A 26,301-nucleotide genomic window follows, 5' to 3' on the forward strand; every position below is an offset into this window, starting at 1 on the left:
CTTGATTGATTCTAACAACATTAACTTTTGCAAGCCATTAAATTTGTACTATATTGCCCAACATTGAAAATGTTTGGATGTAAGGAAAGTTTCTTAAATTTTCTAGTTATTCATTTCTGTTTCATCAAACTAAAGTCTAAGGAGTTTGATCAATTTCATTGAAAAAGAAAATCAAAGTGTCAAGATTATTGGGACTTTTGTGTTTAAGCCTCAGTAACTGAAATGAATAACACAACAGATCCTTTGATTTTCTATATAATGAACTCTTGATCATGCATATTAAGTCAGGAAAATAGAGAAAAGTCCAAATACTGAATAAAATTAGCCTATTCAATTTGCTTGTGCATTTTAGTATCAAAAATTTTAACACAAATGGTGTATCATTTGGACCTTCCCAGAATTAATATCAAACTTATCTAGTTTACCCCTTTTCAGAGGAGGCAGCATTTAGGATTGTGATCTAAACATGTCTTTCCTATTGAGTCAAGGTCCAAAGGAGCATAGTTGATATTATTGATAGGAAAAGAATCCAGGAAGTGTTAATCTATTAGTTATTAGAAAGGAGTGTAAAAATGGAGGTTATTTAATGATAATTAGAAATTGGCTGTTTAAATAAAATATAATATTCAATATTTCTACCTCCTTCCTTCACCAGCAAAGTATCACACAGTCTTGGTCACTTATAATCTCAGTAGCCAAATATTTCACAGTATCATGAAACATGACTTTAGAAATTTCCATTTTTAGAAGCAGAGTGATCCATATTTAACTAAATTCTATCGATTTCAGAGCAACATCCCAAAGATTTTTTTTTTCCCTTTCCATTGGATTTTTTTTTTAATGTAGGCCCTTCATTTGGATAAAGGACATGAACATTTGTAAACCTAAGCTTATGGCAAAGAAGGTGATATGTGTATTGACAAGAGTACTAAATAGGATATTAGAGGACCTCAGTCTGATTCTGAGTATATTCTGATTCTGTTTGGTGTTAAGAGGATCCATTAAACTTTCTGGACCTCCTCTATTTATAACAAGAGAGTTTTGAAAAAGATTGTCTTTATAGATCATTGCAGCTTTAAAACTATGATGCCATGAATAGACAATCTTAATTGGATCCTCCTAGTTTTGAATTTTTTTTTTAATTTTTATTTCTATAAGTGGAAGTTTCAAAGTTGCAGTAACTCACTACACCAATACAAGGATGAGTTAGTACATCAAAGAAGCAATTTCCTTAACTTTCCCCTAATGGCCTAGAGTCATGTCATTCCAATCTAATCCAATCCAGCAAGTGTTTGGTATCTATTCTGTGTAGAGTACTGTGCTACATGATTTGAAAACAGAATGAAAAACAGTCAATCTTCAAGGATCTTACACAGTTCTGGGAAAGACTATCAGATAAAGTAGTAATTTGAACATGAAACAAGGACAATTTTCTTTTAGAACTAGATGGGCATTGAGCTGTGCTTTGAAGGAGGATAATGATTCCATTTTTGTAAGTTTTCTTCCTCCTGTTTTCATTTCTTTTTCTCCCTGTCCCTCCTTTTTTGTATGATCTTGAGAAAGTCATTCCATTTCAATGCCTACAGTTTCTTCAACTGCAGAATGTAAAATGGAGAGATTCAGAATAATCTCTGTATCCACTTAAAATGCCTATAACCTATTTTGGAGGCATGTAAGTTCAACTATACAGAGTTGCACCCAGAAGCATAGGCCTGGAACAAAAATTCAATTGAATATAATAAAACAAACTCTTTGAAAATATTGCTATAACCTGGAATATCAATTTTTTCATAAAAAATATAATAGTAGAGATACTGACGTAGTCCATCTCCCTTATTTTACTTATTAGGACTCACTGGATGTTGCACAACAAATCACTGAGATAAGAACTAAGCTTTGCTTTGTACTACCTCAAGTTTCTTTCAGATCTTTCAGATCATATACACATGTATGCTTGCAAGACATTATTGCCATTTTTGTCCCCATGCAGCCCCAAATACTAATCTTTAATGCAGAGCAAAGTGAGCCTAATTTTTCCTTATTGGAGAAAAGCATTCCCAAAGAGCAGTCATACTCATCTTACAGAGTGGTGGTGAAATCCCCTCCGGTGAAATCATCATTTGTAGATCTAGAATCACTCTCAGAATTTTTTTTTAAAGAGCAGAATTCCCCAGAGCAAGCAGTTGGGGAGCATCAAAATGCTTCTCTCAAGAGTTTCTTAATCTTTCCAAAGAGAATGTCTGCCTGCTGTGGAGATCTAGCTAGAATAATAGTTTGTTCCACTTGTTCCCCCAAGAGACATCTATTATATGTTATAGCTCCTAAGACTTTTCCCTTTACCAAACTTTTTTTCCTAGACTCCTAACGCTCACATCTCCACAAGTTATAATGGTAATAATCAAATTAGGAAGCAAAAGGGACTCAGTTATTCTCCCCAGAGACTTCTAGCACATCCCAGTTTTTAGACTGAAGTGAGAACTGATTTTGTCTGGATTCCTGGATCTTTTTTTATTTCTTGTTAGGATGTCTTCTTGCATTATTCTTGACATTTATATAAATAAAATTAGGTAAACCCTCTGAGGGGAAAAGATATCCATTTCCAGCATGAATAAGATTCTCTACTGGCAACTCAGCAAAGGATTACGTGTTCCTGCATGTCAGTACCCATAAGCAGCTCTTTGAAAGATATAGCGTAGGAAGGAGAGATTTCTGTAAGGGTAGCGATGAGAAAACCAAACAAAACCTCTTTGAAATTCAGATATTGTAGAAGATAGTTTCTACTACATACAAATCACTTATCTTTCATGATTTAAACTGCTACTACAGAGCAATAATTAGTGATTTTTTGCAGATGACAAATACTTCCATAGAGTCAAGGATATAATTCCAGATTGGTTCCAGTAAGGAACTTATTAAAAATTCTGTTGTGGAAAGGAAGATGTTAGCCATCAGAACAAGATTCCTATTTTGATTAATTTTATTTTTAAATAGATATTGAAGCTGATTGTTTATGTATTCCCACCAAAAAAAATTGCTGTCTGTACTCTCCAGATTTTGCACCCTGGAAAATAGCTTAGAGCAAACTACCCCAGTTATAATCTTCCTCCCCTGTTTTCCTAAGTAGAAAAAAAAAATTAAACTAGGTATTACAATCAGATCAAAAATAAGTGGTAGTTCTTTAACTGCTCTTCCCTAGCTATAGCTAGCTCTCTCAGACATGAAAAAAACTGGTTAGTGCAGTCAATGAATTTATCAATTTGTTTTTAAAGGAGTGAACTAACGTATCAATTGAATGTTTCAGCTCATTGTAGTCAGAAAAGTGATAACTTAAAAAGAATATACCACATACTTTGTTTAAAAATCTCATTTTAGAAATATTGTGGAATAGACATCATCCAGAGGTCATCCAGATAGCAGAGCTGGAATTCAAATGTTTTCTGTTGTGCTGTAGCTGTTTTGTTTAGATTTTCTCACCAGTGCAGGCTGACGTGTTTATTTAGAGAAATTGAGCTGGTGAACATAGAAATCTGAGAAAACAAAGACAAACAATTGCCTCTGTCCAGCATAGAATCTTAAATTCTAAGATTCATAGAATCTTAGAATGTCAAAACAAGAAAGATAATTAAATATAATCTAGGTAACCCTTTGCTTCACAGATCAGAAAACTGAGGACATAAATCTTTATAACATGTAAAGATTTGAAAATCATACCTACTGGTTTGAAGTGCTCTAATATTAACTGGAGATTTCCCCAGGATTTAAGGCATTGAAGTAATCATATACTACCCCTGTTTTAGGAACCCAGGACCTACTTCTGTAATAGAAAGATTAAGTGACTATTTCTGCAGCATGGTTATCAGACTAACATGGTCATCTGCCCCCAAATACTAAATCCCTTCTTACAACTTCTTATTCTCTCATTAGATACACCATTTTTTGGTACAGAGGGGAGGTCTTCACTTAATTCTCTACTATTACTCAATTAAAATATAAGGAACATCACCTCAAGCCTTTTTTGGGTCAAATTTTTAATAATTATGGATTATGGATTAATGGATAGGAAAAAAAAAACTGATAGCAAGACCATGAGAAATGGATAGCTTCACCTCCCCAAAGTTGAACACACACACAGACACACACATACACACACACACACACAAATATATATGTTATCTATGTGATAGTTATATTGTATCTATCACAATAGATACCGATCTGTATATAGATATGTTGTAAATAGATTATGAAATATAAAGATAAATGTTTAATTCAGTGTGTGGGTATGTATGGTGTGTGTGTGTGTGTGTGTGTGTGTGTGTGTGTGTGTGTAGGAACTGACATTAGTAATTGAGGAGATCAGCTGAGAGCCTTAGACTGATATAATAGAGATTAGGATAAGTATGATATAAGAAATCACATTTAAACCAAACTTTGAACCAAACAAAAAAGTTGCTCTGATGCAGAGGCAAGGAGGGATAACATTCTAGACTCAAAATATATACTGTGTAAATTCAGAGATAGAAGATGCAGTGTTGTATACCAAGAATAGAAAACTACTTTTGCTGGAATATAGAATGTGTTAATATGAGTAATGTTGAATAAATCAGAAATGGTGTTCTAGAGCCAGCTTGTATAGAACCAGATTATAAAGGGCTTTAAATGACAAAGAGAGGATTTGGGTTATCTTGTAAATCATTGAGAGCCACTGGACTTTCTTGAGGGGGACAATGACATAATTAGATTGAGTTTTAGAAATTTAAATTTGATAGTGCTGTGATAAATAGGGGGCAGCTCTGTTTATTTGTTTTAGTTAGTTTAGATTGGGAAAACAATTAAGACCTTTTTATAATAATCTGATTGTTCCTGTTTGAATGGAGATGAGTACACAGCTAATAAGGATAATAAGAATTATTAAAAAAAAAACAAATATTTATGTGATTTTATATGGCATTTTATATAATGTTAGAAAAAAAAAACATTATTCCAATATGATATTGGTATAACTTTGGTTATGCCAATTAGTTATTAACTTTCAGCTTTCATCTGAAAACATTTTGCCCAAGGAGGCATTTTATATTTGGGTGGTCCTTGAAAAATATTAGATATTTTAAAGCAGTATTATGTATAAAGGTGAACAAATCCATATGTGATTACTCTTTTTTCCACATAAGGAGAATTACTGATAAATATACTATTTATTTAAAATTTTTTATTATTTCTTAAAATTGTGAAATCCATTAGTTCTTTTTCTTTTCCTAAATTAGAGATGTGTGTGCTACAATCAATTCTGGATGATATTTTAGTCTATTTTTTAAATATGAATTATCTAAGTTTTCCTTCTTATCCTTTCAAGTTGGGTTATTCTGATATTAATTTGTAGATTGAAGCCTCAGGAAAATAGTGAAAATGAATCTGAAAACTCTCCATTTTATGTAATTTTGTCAAATTGGAAAATGAAGCTATTAAACTTATTGGCGGAATAGATTGCAGATCTTGTTTATCATTTATGTCTGCTTTCTATTTCTTGTGGCTCAGTTGAGAATAAAGGGAATTTAAATATACCAGTAGTGCTTCTGAGCTGGGATTTTGTGTTCACTTCTGGATTTGCTCATCTTTTGACTTTAGCTTTTCATAAACAAGTGATCACTGTTACCTTAAGGAAAAGAGTTTCTGAGATTTTAAACTCACTCCAGTTTTGTATTCCCAATACACAGCACTAATCCACAGCTTCCCTGGAATAGTATTTAGTCCTCTTGGCTGGAAGATTGTCTGATTCATTTCACTTATATTGTCACATGACAAAAATATTTCAGAATTATACCATTCCCCAAGTTCTTTCTCAGTAAAAGAAAAAAAAAGGGTGTGTATATATATATATATATTTTCTGTCTCATATGCCTCATTCAAAGCATATATTCTGTTTTATTTCTGTTTTGAAGTATTCTTTGCCTAGGATACCCATATGTCTGCTGATGGATATCTCCTTGTGTTTAAAGTTTCCTTGGTTTCTTGGACTCTATAGGCTATTTTGAATGATTATTTCCAGTCTGGTTTAAATGATTCATATGTTGTGATTTTTTTAGCCCAATCCCCAGAAAAGGTACCATTTTTATTTATATAGACTTAGCAAATTGGACATGTTTCTTGATGTCTGACCTAGATGTCCAGTGAAAACCCTTGCAACCCAGAAATTCTTTGATTCTGTGTTTTCATTCTTTCAAACTGCATTTCCTGAGTCTTCATTCAACCATCCCTTCTTTGATGGCCTGTAAGCATAAGTTTCTCATGTTTTCATCTTTTCCCCAACTTCTTGAAATCAAATAATTCTTACTTAGCTTTTTTTCTACTTTTCCCATTTCATAAATATTTCCAGCATCTCATTTTACCCCTGTTCTCTGAATACTCTTATTTCAATCAATGACTTGCCCCAGACTATAAACAGGAATCTAACATCTGTCTTATCAGTACCAAATAATATAATCTTTTCCTTGAGATTTATGTTACAATGCAGTTGGATGAATGGGGAAGGAGGAGTGGGCTCGAGTCTTGGGAATTTCACTCACCATCATCCCAGAAGACCATTAACTGACTTTTCTCTTGTTTAGCCCTTGCCAAAATGTGAGATCCTGCATCAGGAGAAGCAACATCATCCCTCCATTCCGGGAGGCTCACACTTTAAAATCTGATGTTATCAAAGCCAATCTTCATTTGCTTTGCTACTCAACAGCAATTCTTTTGGCCAATGGAATGGTGACTGTAACCTAATAGGTTAAAATCAGAAAAATACATCCCAATTATCATATGCATAATTAGCTAGTCTTTAAATACATCTGTGAAAGGTTCTTTTGGAACAAACAAAAATCATATGAAAGAAGTGGTGCCATCTGACTTTTAATCACGAGCCCTGCTGAGCTCTTCATCTAAACACTCCCTTCCTAAGTCTTATTTCCTACTTAGAAAATAAAACAATTAAAAAATTCAAAACTGATATTCAATCTGTGACCATCAAGATATAATACTTCCACTGGATATTTGGAATCCTTCTAATTCATAGCTTCACAAAGTATTGTATTTGTTCGTTCAAGACCATTAAAATTTTCCTGCACTGAGATAGAAATAGGGTATTGAGAAGTGGGATCAAGATTAGCCCATACCTGGATGACTGTGGAATTTTCAGTCATAAAAAGAAACAGATATAATTTGATTCTGTTACAATATTCTAGGGAAAAAGTACTTGAACTCAGGGATTTCTAACACAACTAAAGGCATCATTGCAAATTTCACACTCAATCATACCTAATTCAACACTTCACCCAAAATCCAGCACAGTTCACCCCTAGGTATCATTTTGATTCAGCCTAGTTTTGCATTGGGGTCCTGAAGTCATTGTTCAACAATTAAAGTAGGTTTTTGTTAGGAAAGAGCAAAAAACCCTTGAAATCCATTTTAGAAGTATTATGATATATCCATGCCATCTTGCTTAAAGTGGACAAAAAAAATCTTTAAATTTATTCTCAAAATCTTTTAGATTCGAAGTCAAATTGGTTGGTTGTAGGGAGAAGACTATAATCATTTTGGCATGTCCTGCAGGACTATCCAACACAGAAATTTTTGCTTAAGCTCAATAATTCACACACAGAAAGGGTCACATAAATAAAAGTAAAATTTTAGCATTTTGTTTACAAATGATAAATGACTGTCCCATTTATTGGCTGCACTAAAATAAGCCAATATTCTTTTTTATTTAAGAGAGATATGATAATGTTTCCAAATTAGAATGTATTTGGAATTTAATGCTTTTGGATAATTTAGACTGTGTTCTCCCCTTGTCTGTGTTTTCATATATTTTAGAAACTTTTTCTTTAAAAAAAATCCATATAATTAATGAATTAGTTTTGGTAACAGCTGATTTTCAGTTAAAAGGAAAACTGAATTGCTATAGTTCTCCATTTTGAATAACTTGACCGATTCTACCAATGATGAAGCCCTAGTCATCTTTCATTACATTGCACTAAGAGCTGCAAATTATAATTGGAGCTCTCTACTCATAGTGAAGTATTATTTCAACGGGGAAATTTTAAAGGAATCCACCATGGTTGGTTACAAGTGCCTTCCATTTAAATAATCTTGGTCATTGCACACTTTTTGAAACCTCCAAAGGGATCTTTTTTTTTTTTTTTTTTTTTTGAGGACAAAAATGACTTTCCAGTCAATTACTTACTTGGCTTTTCACAGTGTTCTTCCCTAGATCATATTATGATACTCTGCTATTCTGTCTGATTTCCCTTATGGATTAGACATGGCATTGCATGAAAGCTATGTCTATACAATTACTGCAAAATCAAGAAGCAAAGTGTGGTCACTGTGATTTCTTAGGTTCATTAAATTAATATCTTACATAGAGAATCTAAATAGCTTGCCATCACACTTAATTTTTCAACTGATTTGCATAGTCCTGTTTATATTTTCTCATAAATATACAGGGTGCCCCAAATTTTTATATGTTTTAATAACATTATTCAACTTATTTAATTAAAATCATTTAGTTAGCTTATTCTAACTTAAACTGTACATAGACTAAAGGAGAATTATGCACCAAGACTAATCCATTTTGGACTATACACATACACACACAGACTCACATGCTAAACACTTGCCAACATTGACATTATTATTTTGCAATGGCACTTTTGGAAGTACTCTCTTAAAATGGCTCATGGGCATTATTGATTTGTAAAACTCAATGCCCTTCACACAATCTGAGCATCTTAAAAGAAGAATAACTAAAAGTTTCACTAGGAACAATCAATGAATTCAAACAGCATTGATTTCTATGAAAGAGGTGAGTATCCTTTTGGCCCCATTTCACAGCTGGGCATGCAGAGGCTGAATAAATTGCTGAAGGTCACGCAGCAGGGCAGTGGAACTTCTAACAACAGCATCTAAAATTCCTAGCTTCTCGTTCCAGGCTTTAAGAGCTGTGGCCCATGCTTTCTTTCTTGGTGATCTTCAGAACTTTAATTAGGACCTTCCATCCCAGTACTCCACCACCTATGCCTTGATGTGCCTTATAAGGCACAATACTTCTTCATCCTCCTTCTAGATGGTGGATATCAAGGTTCAATGGCAGCCAGCAAGTGGAGTTCAAATCATAGGATATCTTTATATAAAGAACCCATTTGTCTCTTACTGAACTTAACTCTTTCATAACAAAATTCCTCCCTCTAGTTCTTCCCTGTCCCATCCTCTTCCTACCCCTTTTCACCCTTACCCTTCCCTTCCTCCCCCTCTCCCAAAGTAGGGTATCGTTTTTCTCTTGCTCTCTCTCTCACTCTCTCTTTTCTGTATCTCTCGGAAATCAGACAGGAGTTCAGAACACTTTCACTACCTTTTATGAGGTAGATTGTGATGTCATAGATGGGGGCAGGGCTAGTCAACTTTCTACCCATCTACCAACCTGTGCTGAGGGAGCTCTGCTCGGGAGTGGAAGCAGTGATTCTTCCATGGTGAGTAACTTCACTTTCTAATCTTTCTCTCATTGATAACGTTAGTCACAAAGGCATGGAGGGGATCTGAGGGGTGCGGGGGTGAGTCTATCCAGACCCATATTATCATTGGCCAACACTGGATGGTAAAGAACCGTTCCTCTTGTTTCCTTGTTTTGATCTAGAGTCCTAGATTCTGGTGACAATCTTCTACTATAATCCCATTGTTAATGCTATTCCTAATGATAAAATCTTAGGTCTCAGTGATGGCCACACCATTTGAGCTCTGAGCTCAATTAAAACCTGAAAAGTATCTCACAAAGAAGAGTAGTGAATTGCATTCATTAGTTGCCCCAGTAGCTTATGGAATAAACTGGAGGGCTAGGAGGATTCCTTCCCCCACCAGATTTCCTGGGTGACTTTATTATTGAAAGATGTCTGCCAGAGATTCAGTCTACTGCCTTTCACAGTCCAGTAGAGGAACTTTAATATATAAATAGACTGAAAACAAAGAAAAAGTAAAAACATACAAAATAGATTCTGACTCAAATAAACATTTTGAAGTTCAAAACTTAAACAATAGTTCTTTTCTCCATATACAGAATTAAGCAGAGGATATTTATAGATGTTGTCTCTATTTTATTAACCATAGACATATCAAGATATTGACTTTCTTTAAACAGAATTGTTTCAGAATATAATTGCTAATGAAGGATGTTGTTCCATATGTTGTTATTATTATTGCTTTTATTATTATTATCATTACTATTATTATTTTGCATTATTGCTTCTGGTTTTATTGATTAGTATTTTATATATTCTTCAACATTTGGAAAGAAAAACAAAATGGTGATAATTACTACATTCTCCCTCATCTCCCTTTTCTGTGTCTTGTGTCCTTATTACAACTATATAGGTATCAGCATTATTACAAAATGGTAGAACAGGGTTCTTTATTGTAAAAATGGAGTCTTTGTCACTTTGGCATAGAGAAGAACACATAAGTCAAAAACTTAGAACCCAAATAATCCTTTTGAATTACAAAGAGGGGAAATCTTTGTTTCATACCTTAAAACTTTTTTATCTATGATTGAATAGCAGTATGGATTTTGGCTAGAAGTGAATGAATGAGCAAAATTTTGACAAAATAATACTACCTTCCCACTCTGACATTTAAAATCCCATCATTCCATACTATCATTGACTCAAAGACCAAGTGAGACAAACCTATTTTTATGAAAGAAACTAAGTTTCCTGGGGTGGGATAGCTTTACCATCCTTTGCCTTATCTTCCATGCTATCTGATATAAAATAGAATTTCTGTTGATAGCCCAACAAGGCACACACACAACACACACAAACACACAAATAGAATAATAACTTGGCTCTTTGAATCCTCACCCAACAGTAAGGAGTCCATTATTGGTAAGTCACATGAACAAAAAATTCTATGGACCAACAGAAGAGACAAAAAGAGTAGGAATGATTCCCCCACCCCACAAAACATACTCTACACTCCTTTTGGCTACATTCCTTTTCCCATCTTCTTCCAAAATGAAATTTCATCAGAGAAATGTCTCATCTGATTAGCATGTTGTTAATGGTTAGCATGTTGTTGAATAGTTCAAACGAACTCCAAATTATAGTTACCCATTAATGAATCAATTTATTAAGCATTCTTGTTAGATACTGGCCACTTAAGTAGAAATGATACTCCTATTCTGGAATAGTTATTCCCATAGAAAATTATTCATCATATATGTATTTTCGGGACAACATTCTTTAACTCATATTGACATAATAATAAAATCCTTCTAATATTAAAACAAAAATAAAAAGTTCCTAGAGATCAAATTGATTCCAGCTTAAGTGCATAGGTAAGCATTTTATGTAATTAGCACATAGATTAAACAATGAACTTCTAGTGTGCTTTGTTGACATCTTGTTAACAGTTTTCTTAAATAAATAAAAAAAAAACTTTCCTACTTTTTGCTCAGCAGATTCTTTCTGTAAATAAAAAGGATCAACTCAGGTCAAAAACTGTGAATTGTCAGAAATTCTGAGAAAACAAAGTCTAAAATATGAACATTTTATTGTATTTGCAAAGAAATTAACCAAGCTAGCATTACTCCCTTGATGTTCACACCTGAACAGAACTGGGAACAAGCAGCTAAAGTTTCATCTCCCTCTTTGTATTTTGATTTCTTCATCAATAGGCAATTGCCCTCCCTGGCCATTGGGGTTTTTTCAATGCTGATACCAAGGGACCTTGTGAGATCTGCCTTCCGGTTTAGTTCCCATGGGACTCCCAAGTGTCTATTTTTGATTGTTTGTTTGTTAGCAATTCCTTATTTAACATGGCAAAGTAATCATTGACAAAGCGCTAAAAAGAAAGACCCAAGGGAGACAAATGTTAAAACAAGCAGGATTCCCCTTCCATTCAAATGGGCTGTAATTACAACTGAGGTCAGTATTATCAATATTATCACTTCAGTTGTAAAACCCAAGCAACGACTCCATTGGGGAAACTATTTGTCCAAGTATGCCAGTGTATTAGTTGGACTTTGGGAGAAAGATTTTCCAGTAAATCATGGCCCTAGCAGAACTTGCATCCAAATGTAGATGATCAACATATTTCATGGGGTACTAAGCTGATGTTCCCCCAGAAACCTTTCCCTGATACCAAGAATAGAGTTTCAGTCCATCTGTGAGTACAAAACTTTCCCAGAAATCCTCCACAGTAAAAGCATTCAGTATGTATTCATAGTTCAAGTTGTTAATTTTTTCTTGTCAATCCTTCATACAGATACCAGGTAAGGATTGCTTATATTTTACAAACATATGGAACATGGCCATCTCTAAGCTCCGTGAGTTAAGAACAGTTTTGTGGTGCAGTTGTGCAATGGGAGGTTATGTCAACGGAATGCCATCTTCATGCATGCAGTTCCTATACTCTGTGTGCATGATCTTATTTCTGGTTCTATAAAGTTTTTCTTTCTATTTTGTGTGGGTTATAGAGTTGTCACTTTCTCTTTTAAACACCAAAAGACAACTGAGTAGTCAGTTGTGATAGAAAGTACCGGATAGTGCTCTGAATTCTATTGTTAATAAACCAACAATTATTATAATTATATACAATTATTTATATTATATGTTCATAATATAATATTATATATAAATATATATTAATATGTGTATATTATTATATATATTTATAAGAACCTACTATGGGTCAGGAACTATGATAGGTGCAAAGGATGCAAATACAAAAAGTGAAATAATCTCCATCCCCAAGGATATTAAATATTTCTTGCCTTTCCCTTCTCCTTTTCCCATTAATGAATAACACAACATTTGGGAGATATGGCTTACCTTTTATGAATATCCAGATATTTTCTTTCTGCCACATGTGCCAAAGTAGTTGGATGGCATGTCATAAATCCAAAGTCCTGTTCATCTCTGGCCAAAACAATAGCTTGCTCCATTGACTACAAGTCTAGCCTCTGAGTGCACCTATCATAAGTAGGTGATTCTAGATAATTATATGAACTTAGGCAAATCACCTCACTCCAAGCTTCCCTTTCTTGTATAAAAGAAAGATAATGTTCTCTAAGGCTCCTTCCACCATTGAATTATTATTGTTGTTAAGTTGTGCCTGACTCTGTGACCCCACATGGAGTTTTCTTGACAAAGATATTAGACTGGTTTGCCATTTCTACCCCCAGCTCCTTTTACAGATGAGGAAATTGAGGCAAACAAGATGAAGTGACTTGCCAAGCTAGTAAGTGTCTGAGGTCAGATTTGAACTGAATAAGATCCGTTTTCCTGACCAGGCCTAGTGTTCTATTCACTATGGTTCCTCTCAACTGTCTTAAATGATAGCTAGCATTTTTATATTTGTAAAGTGCTTCACACAGATTGTTTTATTTTCTTCATAAAAGCAACCCAGGAGTTCAGTGCTGCTTTTATATTCATTTTTCCAAAAGAGGAAACTAAAACTAAAAAGTGCCAAGTGATTCTCCTGGGTAGGATTCCACAGCTATTAAATGTCCTAACAAGAATTCAAATTCAGTTCTTCTTGATTCTAAGTCCAGCACTCTGCTGTGCAACCTAGTGCCCATAAAAGCACAAAATTCAATAATAAGCTTAATAATGATGATATGATGATGAATAGCATTTAGTATCTTAAATTTAGAAAAATCGCTTTACAGATATAATCTCATTGGATCCTCAAAACCACCCTGTGAGTCAGACACTATTATTATTTCTATTTTTATAACTGAGAAAATGGAAGATGAGGAGCTAGCTAAATGACTTACCCAAACTCTGTAGCTAGTTGATGGAGTGTCTGAAGCAGAATTTGAACTAAGGTCTTTTGATTCCAATTCTAGTGCAATATTCACTTTGTCACCTACCTGCCAGCATTATTCATTATGTCATCATGTTGCCCTTCAGTCCCCCTTCCCCCCCCCAAACAATGCCCTACTCCTATACCTTGATATTAGGGATTATTTAAAATAGAGATTCAATACATTTTCCATTTTCTTAAAGTCACATGTAAGCTTTTTAAAGGAAAGGGACCATTTTCATTTTTTCACTGAATTCTCAGTCTTGATGGGGATTAAATAAATGCTTGTTGATTCAAATTGAATTGAGGAATTTCTTCTTATCCCCAAAGGTTCAGGGATAGAATTAATTATTACCATGTCCATTTTTGGATCAATCAAGAGAGAATAGATTTGAAAATCTAGAAAGGAGGAGAATCATGAGAAACCTTGAATCACATGATTTTCATCTAGTCTGACTTTTAACACCGGCATTGCTTTAGTTCACAATTCCTTTTTCTCTCAGAGGAGTGTGACTTCTGCCAAGATGTTTCTGAAAATATTAGGTTTCATTTGAACACTTCCCTGCCTAGAAGATAAGAAAGAATGAGGTGCCTAAATTTTTTCTCCTTAGTTGTTTTGGTTTTGTGCAAATAAAAACACACTCTTTTCTTGCCAGAAACTGAGGTGCTGTACTACCTTTGAGATGTTGACTGGTGAATGCCAGTGGCAGCCTGCCTTCAGAAAATCTCTCTGGTACCATTGGTCTCAACAGTCTTGCCATTGGATGTAAGATATCATTTCTTTCAATTAGGACCTGAGGACATATGGCTACTTCATATTTTCTTTGCCACTTACCCTACATTAAAGGAACCTTGAGATACTTTCAAGAGAAACTCAGGAAAATGGTTGCCACCAAGGATGGATAATTTGTAAGGCTGAAAACAAAACAAATCACAAAACTATATAGACTCTGAAATGAAACCCAATTTAAATGTCCCAAACTCTTTTGCGGGGAACACTAGTAATATTATTAGTGACTTATTCATAATCAATCATTATCATCATCAGTGATATTGTGAACAACAAATTGATAGTAATAAATATTTGATATAATTTTATTTGTTAATAATATTACCTAATCTAATATAAAAGTACTTTATTAATAACATGATGTTTGTATACATATTACTGATAATTAGCATTTTTAGAGTGTATCGAGGTTTGAAAAATGCTTATGTATGTCAACTCCTATGATCATCACAACTACCCTTGGAAGCAGATACTATTATTTTCATCCCTATTTTCCAGATGAGGAAATTGAGACAAAGGGACATGTCTTAAATTGGAATTTGAATTCAAGCTTTCCTGGTTCCATATCCAACATATATCCTATGCACTGTTCCAACTAGTTTCAGATACACATATACACATCATGTAAACACATACATGCACATGTGATATCTCAAAAGTTTTAATAAAATTTTAATTACACTAAGACTTTGGAAAAATCTGTGAATATTTGTTTTATATACATTCTGTACTTTGATTCCTATAATAAACCTAGTAGCTAGGTACTACACATATTTTTATACATATTCTAAAGATAAGCAAATTAAGTCTGAGAAAGCTTAATGATTTACCCAGTCATAGCATTTGCAAGTATCTGAAATAGGACTTAAAACCAGAAAACATTAACTATAAAATCTCCAGATTATCAAGTACCCAAGGAAAATTCAGAAGACATCTTAGGACAATCATATCATTTGAATAATGAGGAACCTGAAGACCAGAGAAATTGTGACTTACCCAAAATGATACAGGAAGTACCATGAACTGGATATAAACTCTTCCAGTATTGTGTCTCAACTTCTGTATCACAATTCCTGGTTTGTGTTTGCAGAAGAAAAATAGCTGAAACAGTTTGTTATTGTAGTTTTCCTAGCAACCAAATTCTATATCATTTTGAAGATCCTTGAGAAGCAATGAAATAGAAGTCCAGAATTAAAATCCTACTTCTGTCCACTTGCTACCTCCATTACCTTGGACAATACAATAACTTGTCTAGGTGCCAGATTATTCACATGTGAAATGAAACAATTGAATGGTCTCCATTTTCTCTTCCAATTCTTTATCTGGCCTTTGAGATCATTGGGCCATAGATCTAGAAGGAGTTTCAGTGGCCATTTTGTTCAACTTTCATTTGTGGATGAGGGAACGTAACCCTGGATTGGAGAAGTGACTCCTATAAATCAAATAGATAATTAGTATCAGGAGTTTAATTTTGCATTACCCCAAGCCACTCGCAGAGACTATTCAGCAAAGATGTGTCTCTGATTCATATAACAGAAGTATAGAATTATAACTGGAAGGAACTGGAGAGTCCATTTAGCTCAACATACTCTTTTTAAGAAAAACAAAACTGTGGCCCTGAGGATTTAAGAGATTTCTGCAAGATGACACAAGTAATTACACCATATGCAATATTTGAACCTGGATCCTCTGACTCCAGATGTGTTCTTTCTATTAAACTGTTTTATCATATCAGTGACGGAAGTTTCCACACTGAGTTTCCCATGCAGTTAAAATCACAGGGCTAGACCTTTTCTTTATGAAAGCATATAGCTCTTTAATTAGGGATTCTAAATTATTCATTTCCTATTAACAACAATAATATTTTATAGCCATTCACATTTTAAATGGTTTTGTAAAATCCTTTAACAGCCTAGTCTTCCAGAAATAGATGAGATTAAATAATTCTGTAAAGGTCATAAGCTAGAAATCAATGAGTTTGGAGATGAGAAATCTGAATCTTGGCTTTTACTTTTGGCTTTGACTTGGATGGAGAAGGTAATTTAAAATACAGAGCTCTCTTCTTCCATTTTTTTTTTAATAAAAACTTGCCATTTTCTGATTCTAAAGATGGCTAGGACATCTGACTTTGTATGTATGTTGAGCTGCTGATTTTTATTCCCTGAAGCATCAGATCTCAAAGCAGAAGAGAGTGAGTACTGATTGAGTTCCTAGACAAGGGAAAGAGAAGAATGGTTTTTGGAAATCTGGCATTAAAGTTCTTGGAGAGACTTCCGGTTAAGATGGCGGAGAGGAGGCTCACAGTTGCATAAGCTCCGCGCTTTCTCTCACTATCCACTTCATTACAAGCCTCTGAATCAATGCTTGACTGAAAAAATCCCACAAATAGTTACCAAGAGAAGCCATCCTTGAGATCCGCCAAGAAAGGTCTGTCTTTACTGGAGGGCTGGGGCGGTTTTAGATCGGGCGCAGGCTGAGGGCAGCGGCAGTGAGAGCACGGGAGCAGAGCTGAGAGGGGGTGGGGAGTGATCGTAGCCGTCTCTGCGGGGAGAGCTTCGCTACAGGTTTGGAACCTGCAGCAAGTCAACAGCCCAGCAGAGAAGCTAAAAACACCGGGGCTGAAGAACACAACCGCAAACAGCTGGAGTCTCTCAGGACCTGGCCGCCCCCCCCTTCCCCCCCCTCAGTGACTCAGCACGCTTTGGGATCTCAGAGCGCAGGCGCAGCACAGTCCTGCTAGTGCCTCACTGCTGCCCCCTGAAGTCTGTAGAGGAAGCTCGATAACACACCCAGCCCCCCCCCCCAAAGAAAGACTCCAGTTTTTTCTGTTTTTCTTTGGTAGTTTGTCTCTGATTAATAGACAGAATGAGCAAGAAGCTGAAGAGGACTTTAACCCTAGACAGCTTCTACACAGATAGAGAGCAGACTCTAAATCCTGAGGAGACTAAAAACAGGCAGTCCCCAGGTGATTCCCCAAAGGAGGAGATCGTCTGTTCCTCAGCACAGATGAACCTCATAGAAGTGATTAAAAAGGCTCTCACAAGGGAGCTAGAAGAAAAATGGGGAAAGCAGAGTGAGGCTTGGGAAAAGGAGAAGGAAGCTTGGGAAAAGGAGAGGGAGGCTTGGCAAAAGAGCCTGGAGAAGTCAGTTAAAGAGAGAGTGGATAAAGAAGTAAAATCCTTGAAAAATAGGATTAGTGAACTGGAAAACAAAATTGGCGAAATGGAAAAAAATTCCACAGAACAAAAGAACTCAATTGGACAATTAGAGAAAGATTTTAAAAAAGTGAGTGAAGAGAATACTTCACTGAAAATCAGAATTGAACAAGTGGAATTGAATGACTCGAGGAGACAAGAAGAATCAGTCAAGCAAATCCAAAAAAATCAAACAATGGAGAAAAATGTGAAATACCTTCTGGGGAAGACAACAGACCTGGAAAACAGATCCAGGAGAGACAATCTGAGAATCATTGGACTCCCAGAAAAACATGATGAAAAAAAGAGCCTGGACACTGTCTTCCAGGAAATTATCAAAGAGAACTGCCCAGAAGTCATAGGAACAGAGGAAAAATAAAGTTCTTGGAGAGATTTGGGTGGGGGGGAGTAAGTATGTATAACTCCTGTCTATGACCCTGAGAAGATCATCAAGGGTTGGCCATAGTCATCAATTTAGAGATCAAAGGTCACTGGCCAGTTGATAAAAGACATTTTGGTGGGACAGCTAATAGATAGCATGTAGGATGCTCTTTGACAATGTACCAGATGGGACCAGATGGATCTACTCAGAATGTCTACTTTTAATAGTATCAGTCATTTCATTTAATACAAGTAATCGCCATTTCACACTTTTAAAAAGAGAAATCACCTCTTCAGATCAGACTCCTGCTGGGAAGGTAACACATCAGCTTAGGTGACTTTTCAGTTTGAATGACTTCTATTTGGTATTGCCTGAAATATTCCTCAGTATGTGCGAGGCTGGAAATTAGCGGCAAGGTGTATTTTATATCAGAGTATAGTGTGAGCAAGGAACTGGAGCTTTTATAGGAGATAATAGGTTTTTCAAGGGAAAGTTAAGAGCAGTAGGAACTCCAGATAACTTTTCATTCAATAGGTTTTCATAGACACAGCTGTAGTTCAAAATAACTAGAAGAATTGTGAGCCAGTAATCACTTCAAAACAGAAAGTGGGGAGGAAACTTAGAATATTATAATAAATTGGAAGGCAAAGCAACCTTGTCCATGGATGATTTTGCAAGATTTCCAAGAACAGGGTGAATACAGAAAGAGATAAGAGGGAAAGGGACATATATTTATTATGTATCAATTATGTGCCAGATACTGTGATAAGCAATCTGCAACATTATCTCCTTTGATCTTTATAACCTTATAAGGTGATTATTATGATCTCCATATTATATTTCAGGAAATTGAGACAGAAATTAACTAGCTTGCCCATGATCCCCAAAGTAATAAGTGATGAAAATCACATTTATAGTCATGTCCTCCTGACTTCAGGCTCAGTGGTCTATTTAACTCTCTCAATATAAAAGGAAACATGGAAAAGACTTAAAAGGTAGGAGACAAATGTTCATTCTTTATCATTGATTCCTTTATGATACCTTTATGATCTTGATCGAATCACCTAACCTGTCAGGAGCTCAGCTTCCTCAGTAAAACAGAGTTGGACTAGATGGTTTCTGTGACCACGTTTATTTCTTTATCTGTAGTCCTATTATTCTTGATATTGCTTTCATCTTCTCATCAAATGTGTTTTTGCCAAGTAGCCTATTGAATGAAAAATTGAATTTACCTCTCTAATTTTTTAAATGTCAGTTTAATTTACTGCTTAATAGTTTCCATTTTAATACAATTTGCGAGTTCCATTTTAGAGAGAGGCTAGAACTTTAGGTTTTTCTTTCCTTCTTTCTCCTTTCTTCACCCATTTCAGAAATTCTGGGATTTCTTTCACTGTGGCCTTCGATGACATTTCTATGTGATTTGGCAATAATGGATGTCCAGCCCTTTGAAAGTCCTCTGTTCTTTGAATTTGTGATATTGAGGGTATCTAGTGTTTCCTTAGTTTCTTTTGTAAGGGAACATTGTATCCTTCATAGAGGCTCTTTGTTGGACCCAGATCCGGGTTATTTCCAATTTTACAGAGAAGTAAAGCTCATAGAATAGTGTCTCTGTGATTTGGGTTATAGATCATTCTTTAACTCGGTTAGCCTGGAACTTGGACAGGAATGACCCCCGTCAGGAGGAGGCCTGCCCTCAGAGCCATGCCTCAAACCCAGCCACAGACTCAGAGCATCTCTGATTTACAAAGGACCTCAAAAGCCATCCAGTCCCAATTACTTCTGATCAAGAAACTAGTAGTCTCAACCTGAGGGCCTCTTCTAGAAAAAGCCACTTTGTCTTGAGTCGACCTTAATTCTACTAAGGTAATTCTATGTAATGATTCTGATTTTTAGAATGATTAAAATCTGCCTCTTTTTTATGTTCATCCATTCTTTGCTCTGCTCCTTGGACTCAAAGTGAGCCCTCTTCCAAGTGATAACTCTTCAAATACTTGATAAAAGTTGCCATGTTCACTTTTCTATAAACCACCCCTCAGTCTCCTCCTCTCTACATTGATGCTTTAGCTGTTCCTTCCATGGAGTGAACTAAAGGCTATTCACCTTAGTGATTGCTTCTTTTGGGTGTTCTCCAACTCATTTATACCTTTTCCAATCAGTAACATCATTTGAGCTCATTAATTCAGATATGATCTAATCAGAGCAGAGTAAACCAGTACAATTGATTCCTTGCTACAGTACCCAATTCCTTTCTTAATGAAGTCCAAGATAGCATTGCCTTTCTTTTTAAGTCCTATGTCAAAAATGTATTGAACTAAAAAATTACTAAAAGTCACAGTATTATTTCTGATAAACTGTTGTCTAAATAGTCCTCTCCCTTTTTTGGACTTGTGAATATAACTTTGTTTTTAGCACAAATGTCAAAACTTCATGTTTACCATTCTTTAATTTCATTTTATTAGATATTACTATTCTAAACTTAATATTCTAACCCAGATTCCCAGGATATTCCACTGGATTCTTCTCTCTATTAGATACCTCCTTCGAATGTCATACAAACATTAATGCCCGTGACTTAAATTAGATAATTCAACAAGTTCTGACTTCATTTAATTTTATTCTCATCTTGACCCTATTTCCCCATATTTTTCAGAAGATTGTTGAATGCTTCGCTAAAATATAGGAAATCAAGATAGATGAAATTTTTTTGATCTGCCAGCTTAATAATTTTGTCAAAAAAGGAAAGTTCAGTCTATTTTGCCCTAAGCCATTGTTGTTGTTCAGTCTTTTGAGTTATTCTAATTCTTTGTAATCGCATTTCTAGGTTTTCTTGGAAAAGATAACTAAAGTTGTTTGTCATTTCTTTTCCAGCTTATTTTACAGATAAGGAAACTGATGTTAACAAATTTAGATGATTCTCTCAAGGTCATACTGCTAGTGGATTTGAACTCAAGTTTTTCTGACTGTAGATCTGCTGTATTTACTGTATCACCTAGCTGCTTAAGCCATAATGACTCTTGGTTATCATTTTTTCTTTTTTTAACTATCTCCTTAATAAAAAGTTTTGGAATTTTCCCGGGAATCAAACAGTTATGATTCCATTTACTCCCGTTTTTGAAGAATCAATTAATTGGTGACACCCCAAAGAAAGAAAAAGAATGGTGAGCAGTCTTTAAAATATCTAGTTGATTTGCTTTTATATATAATATATTATATATATATATAATCTAGTTGCTTTGTTTTTATATCACTGACAATGGCTCAGGAAGCATATCTGTTAATTCTTGACCCAAGACTCTAAGTCATTTGGCCCAAGTCATTTGAATTCATAAAGAACTCATCCCTTTCTTACTGTCTCATTTAGACAGTTAAGTGATGCATTGGATGGAGTACTACGCCTTTTGTCAGGAAGAAGTAAGTTCAAATACATCACTATCTGTGTGTCTCAGGGCAAGACATTTAAACTCAATATGCTTCGGTTTCCTCAACTGTAAAATAGGGATAATAATGACATATATTTTTCAGGGATATTGAAGATTAAATGAGATCACACACACACACACACATACACACACACACACACACATCACTTAGCCAAGTTTCTGGCACAGAGTTGGTATTAATAAATTTCTTCTCAGTCCTTAGCCTCCCATCAAAAAATATAACAGAATGCCTCCAGAAATAATTGGTTGCCACTTAGCAGAAGTATACAAATGAATCACAAAATTTCAGTTATAAATAACCTTAGAAGCCATCTAGTTCAACTTATGAACTTAAAAGATTCCCCATGGCATTTTTGACAAATGTCTACTTACATATCTCCAGAGGAGGATAACCTGCTACCTCCAGAGGCAGCTCATTCCAAATTCTAATATGAGCACTGGATAACCAACCATATGATAGGGGATTTTGTGGAGACAATTGGTATTCAAGTAGGGTCTGTCCTAAGTAGCCACTGAGGTACTATTCTAACATGGAACTTCTGTGGCTCTGGGTTATTGAGAAAGCAACATAAAATGACAAAATTTAGTTTGGGAGGAGCAAAATGAAGGTGAGCCCAGTTCTAAAAATGTTTAAAAGACATTTCAGAAAAGACAGACAAAATACATTCCATTATTAGAAGTTATGGCTCAACTGATGAAATTTAAAATTAATTTAATTAAAATCACCGCTCTAAACCATGCATTATTTTGAAGTCCTCTTGTGAGCCCTTGATTAATGATATCTGTTTCTTCATATCTTCCCTCTCATCTTTATAATGAAAGATGAACTCAAATTTTCTTTTGGAGTGGAGAGATTCATCTTTTATTGTTATATTTGTTTCTCATACTTTACATAATTTTTCAGAACTATGTGAAATATATGTGGCTGTGGATAGTTATATTCAGAACTAAAGCATCATCATATGATGAGAGGGATGATAATGGTGAAGGAGGGGGAGGAGAAGAAAGGAAAGGAGAAGAATAAAAAAAAAGAAAAAGGAATAGGAAAAACTTAAGGAGTAAAATGAGAAAGCAGTGGAGGAAAAAAGGAGGAGGGGAGGAGAAGGAAAGGGAGGAGAAGGAGAAAGATGAAAAGAAAAAGAGAAAATTAGAAGAAGAATAGAAGAAGAAGAATGGAAGAAGAAAAGAGGAGGAGGAGAGGAGGAGGAGAAACAGGAAGAGGAGGAGCAAGAGGAGGAAGAATTACATTTCTGTTTGATTTTATAGATTAGAAAACTGAGGCATCAGGAAAAAACATAATGTCCTAAAGCTGGGATTTGGATTTAGATCTGACTCCGAAGACAATGCTCTTCACCCTGGGCCTAATCTTGGAACTGGTGACTCATTTTCCCAAATTCAGTCAAAAAAAAATCACAAGATATCTATGGGGTGGCTCTGCCACATAGAGATAAAGAATCACTACTGACATGGAAAGCACATCCATTGGACAAAAGTTAGACCTACTTATATTAGGTACCTGTGCCTTTGCACTCATGCCTCCTTTCTATATTCTTGATAGAGTGAAACTGGGGCAGGATAATGGGGTAATTCTCCCAAGTGCTAAAATTGAGACGGTCCCTAACACACTATCCTGGAGCATGAATCCTTCCAGAGCACCATTCCACCAATCATCCACTATACTGTTGATTATCCCAGGGCACATGAGTTTGACCCCAGTTCCAGCATGAAATTATTGCCAGATCATCCTCAAGCCATACCCAAGAATGTACTTATTCTCTCCTCAGTGTTTTAATAATCATATCTTTGGCAATTTCTTGAAAAACATAGAGGTTAAGGGGCTTTCCCAGAGTCACCCAGATAGCATCAGATGTAGGATATAAAATGAAATCTTTCTGACTCCAAGCCTAGCATTGCATCCATTATGGCAAGCGGCTGCTTTTTTGTGTTACATAGAAAGCACTTCAAAATGTTTATTTAATTGCAATTGTTGAAAAGACATTTGAAAAGTTAGAATAGTGTGGAAAGACCCCAAAATCAACCATAAATATCACTCTCTACTTAGTTTTCCCAAGTATTCATTTGTAATAATATGTCTTATGCCATCTTCCTTCAAAAGCCTGCTTATATTCGTTTAGTAACTACTTCCCCATTGATAGAATAATAGGCAGCTCCTGAATCAAATCTTGAAACTTTAATTATTAGCTCTTATGATGCCATGAATTAATTGACATTCTGCTGAAACCTATGTATACCCTCTTAGAATATTCTCTCTTGGGTCCTCTTCTCTCTATATATATATTACTTCACTTGGAGATCTCAGCATATTCAATTCTGTACTGATAAATCTCTATTCTAATGATTCTTAGATTTATTTATATCATCCTAATATCTCTCCTAACCACCAATCTCTCCTTTCCAATGACCTATTGACCATTTCAAGTAGATGCCTCAAAGACATTAAAACTTAAAACACCCCAAGCTGAACTAATTTGTCCCCTTAAATCATGGGTGGGGAACCTTTTTTTTTTCCCCAGCCAAGGGCTGTTTGAATATATATAACTTCATTTATGGCCATGCAAGATTATAGAACTCAAGCAGTGGGAGGTTGTTGTACCTAACTTTCGGTTCCTCATTGCTTGCGCTTACCTTAGCAAATTATTTAGGGGGCCTTAAAAGGCCCAGGGGCTCGAAATACCCCATCTTGCACCTAAACCTCCCCCTCTTTTGTATATCCCTATTAATTACATGGATAATATCATTCTTCCAGTCACTCAAGTTTGCAAGGTAGGTGTCATTTCAACTTCTAAATCCCTCTCATCTAGTCATATTCAATCTATTTCTAGCCCTATCAATTATATATATGTAAAATCTTTCATATGTATCCCCTTTTCTGAAACTGCCATTACTCTTGCACCTATCCCCATCTCCTCACCCTTGAACTCTTTAAATAGCCTATTGATTGATCCTTTCACCTCAACTTTCTTCCCACTTCAGTTTATCCTCCACTCCACTGTCAAATTAATTTTATTAAAGCATCGTTCTGGTCAACACCACATCCTCAAATTCAAAAATATTCAGTTAATGTTTACCATTTACAGGATAAAATATAAAATCTTATATTTCATGCTCAAATCACTTAATAATAGGCTCTTTATTATCTTTCTAGTCTTCTTATACTTTATTCACTATTATGGGCCAGAACTCTGAACTTAAAATAAGGATGTTTACAAGGTAATAACTAAGTGGAATTGATGAGACAATGGTTATCTAGTTTAGCATGGTTCAGTATGAGTGATTTAATCTTACAACAAATAATGGTTTCCTAGTGATATAATGATTGGTTTATACTCAGTGTGGAGCATATAAGCAGGGACTGAGAGCCACAGAGGACAAAAGCACTAGAAGCTCTTGGAGCCAAGGAGATAGAAATTCATTTCACCTTCAGTCAGGCTCCTGGTGGTTGGCCTGGCCTCCTGTACTTCCCCCACTGAGACTAAGGCTGATCTGAAAGGCTCTCCAGAAAGCTGCCCAGCCCCAGGAAAGAGACGATAAAGGATTTTGACTTTAACACCTGGCTGTTCTTGTGGTGATTACTGAATTGAAACTAAGGCTGCCTCAGAGGCCCCAAGAAAACTGAACAGAGAACATTATAATTCACCTCAATATATTCTGTGATCCAAAAACACTCAACTCTTAATTATTCGTTGCAAAATCAATCCATCTCCCAACTCTGAACATGGCTGTCCCCTGGGTCTGGAATTCTCTGCCTCCCCATTTTTCTAGAATTCCTTTAAGTCCCACCTAAAATCCAGTGTTCTACAGGGAAGCTTTTCCCATTCATTCATTTCTTTATTCCCTTTCCTCTGAGATTTAGCTCTAATTTATCCTTTCATTATCTTGCTTGTATGTTTTGCATGTCTTTGCATGTTTCCTTTTCCAGTAGAATGATTGCTCCTTGAGAATAAGGACTACCTTCTGCTTTTTTTTTTTTTTAAATAACCTTTGTTATTAACAAAGCACCTGGCACAATGTCAGTCAATAGGAGAGGGGAGGAGGGCAAGAAAAAAAAAGGGGGGGTATATTACCTTATTAAATTAAATTAAAATAGCATATATTACCTTATTAAATTAAATGAAAATATTGCATATTTTAAAAGAATAACAAGTTGTTACATAAGAGATTTTCAGTTTTCATGTACAATTATTTCTTTTTTTCCATTCTACTATGTTGTTTTATTTCTTAAGTTTAGAATAAAATGATTTCCCCTATAAGTCCTTAATAAATGCTTGTTGTATTGTTGCATTTTTAAAAATGTAATTTTCCCCCATTATGGACTTCCTAAAACTATTCAAGGTCCTTAAGAACCTTGAAGAAGGAGAAATACTGTATTTCAATAACAGGAAAAAAGTACATGAGCAGGTAAGGCACAGGCCAAGGCAGATTTGAGAAGATAAGAAAAAATGAGGAAAATATTTTGGCTGTAGTGTAGTAGATATTAAGAGCAGCCAAGTGAAATAAAGCGAGAAAGGCAGGATTAGGTTTAGATAACAGAAGGCTTAGATGAGAGGCTAAGAAAGTTGTCTTTTATCCTAGAGACAAGAGGAAACCACTGAAGATTTTTGAGCGAAGGAGCGATGTGGCAGGCATATATATTGAATAACA

General features: G+C 35.2%; 1 protein-coding gene across 2 annotated transcripts in view; it reads left to right on the forward strand.

Moving 5' to 3' along the window:
• Window positions 1–26,301, forward strand: part of CTNNA2 (catenin alpha 2) — a 1,459,872-nt gene that overhangs the window by 1,413,887 nt on the left and 19,684 nt on the right. Inside the window, exon 18 of one of the 2 annotated variants that reach the window (XM_051974336.1) lies at window positions 9,363–9,506. The exons of the other annotated variant lie outside the window; for it this stretch is intronic. Coding sequence (XP_051830296.1) covers window positions 9,363–9,506 — 144 coding nt within the window. The remainder of the gene's footprint in view (window positions 1–9,362; window positions 9,507–26,301) is intronic. 2 annotated transcript variants of the gene reach the window in all.

This window comes from Antechinus flavipes, chromosome 2 (genome assembly GCF_016432865.1).
Source record: "Antechinus flavipes isolate AdamAnt ecotype Samford, QLD, Australia chromosome 2, AdamAnt_v2, whole genome shotgun sequence".
NCBI lineage: Eukaryota > Metazoa > Chordata > Mammalia > Dasyuromorphia > Dasyuridae > Antechinus > Antechinus flavipes.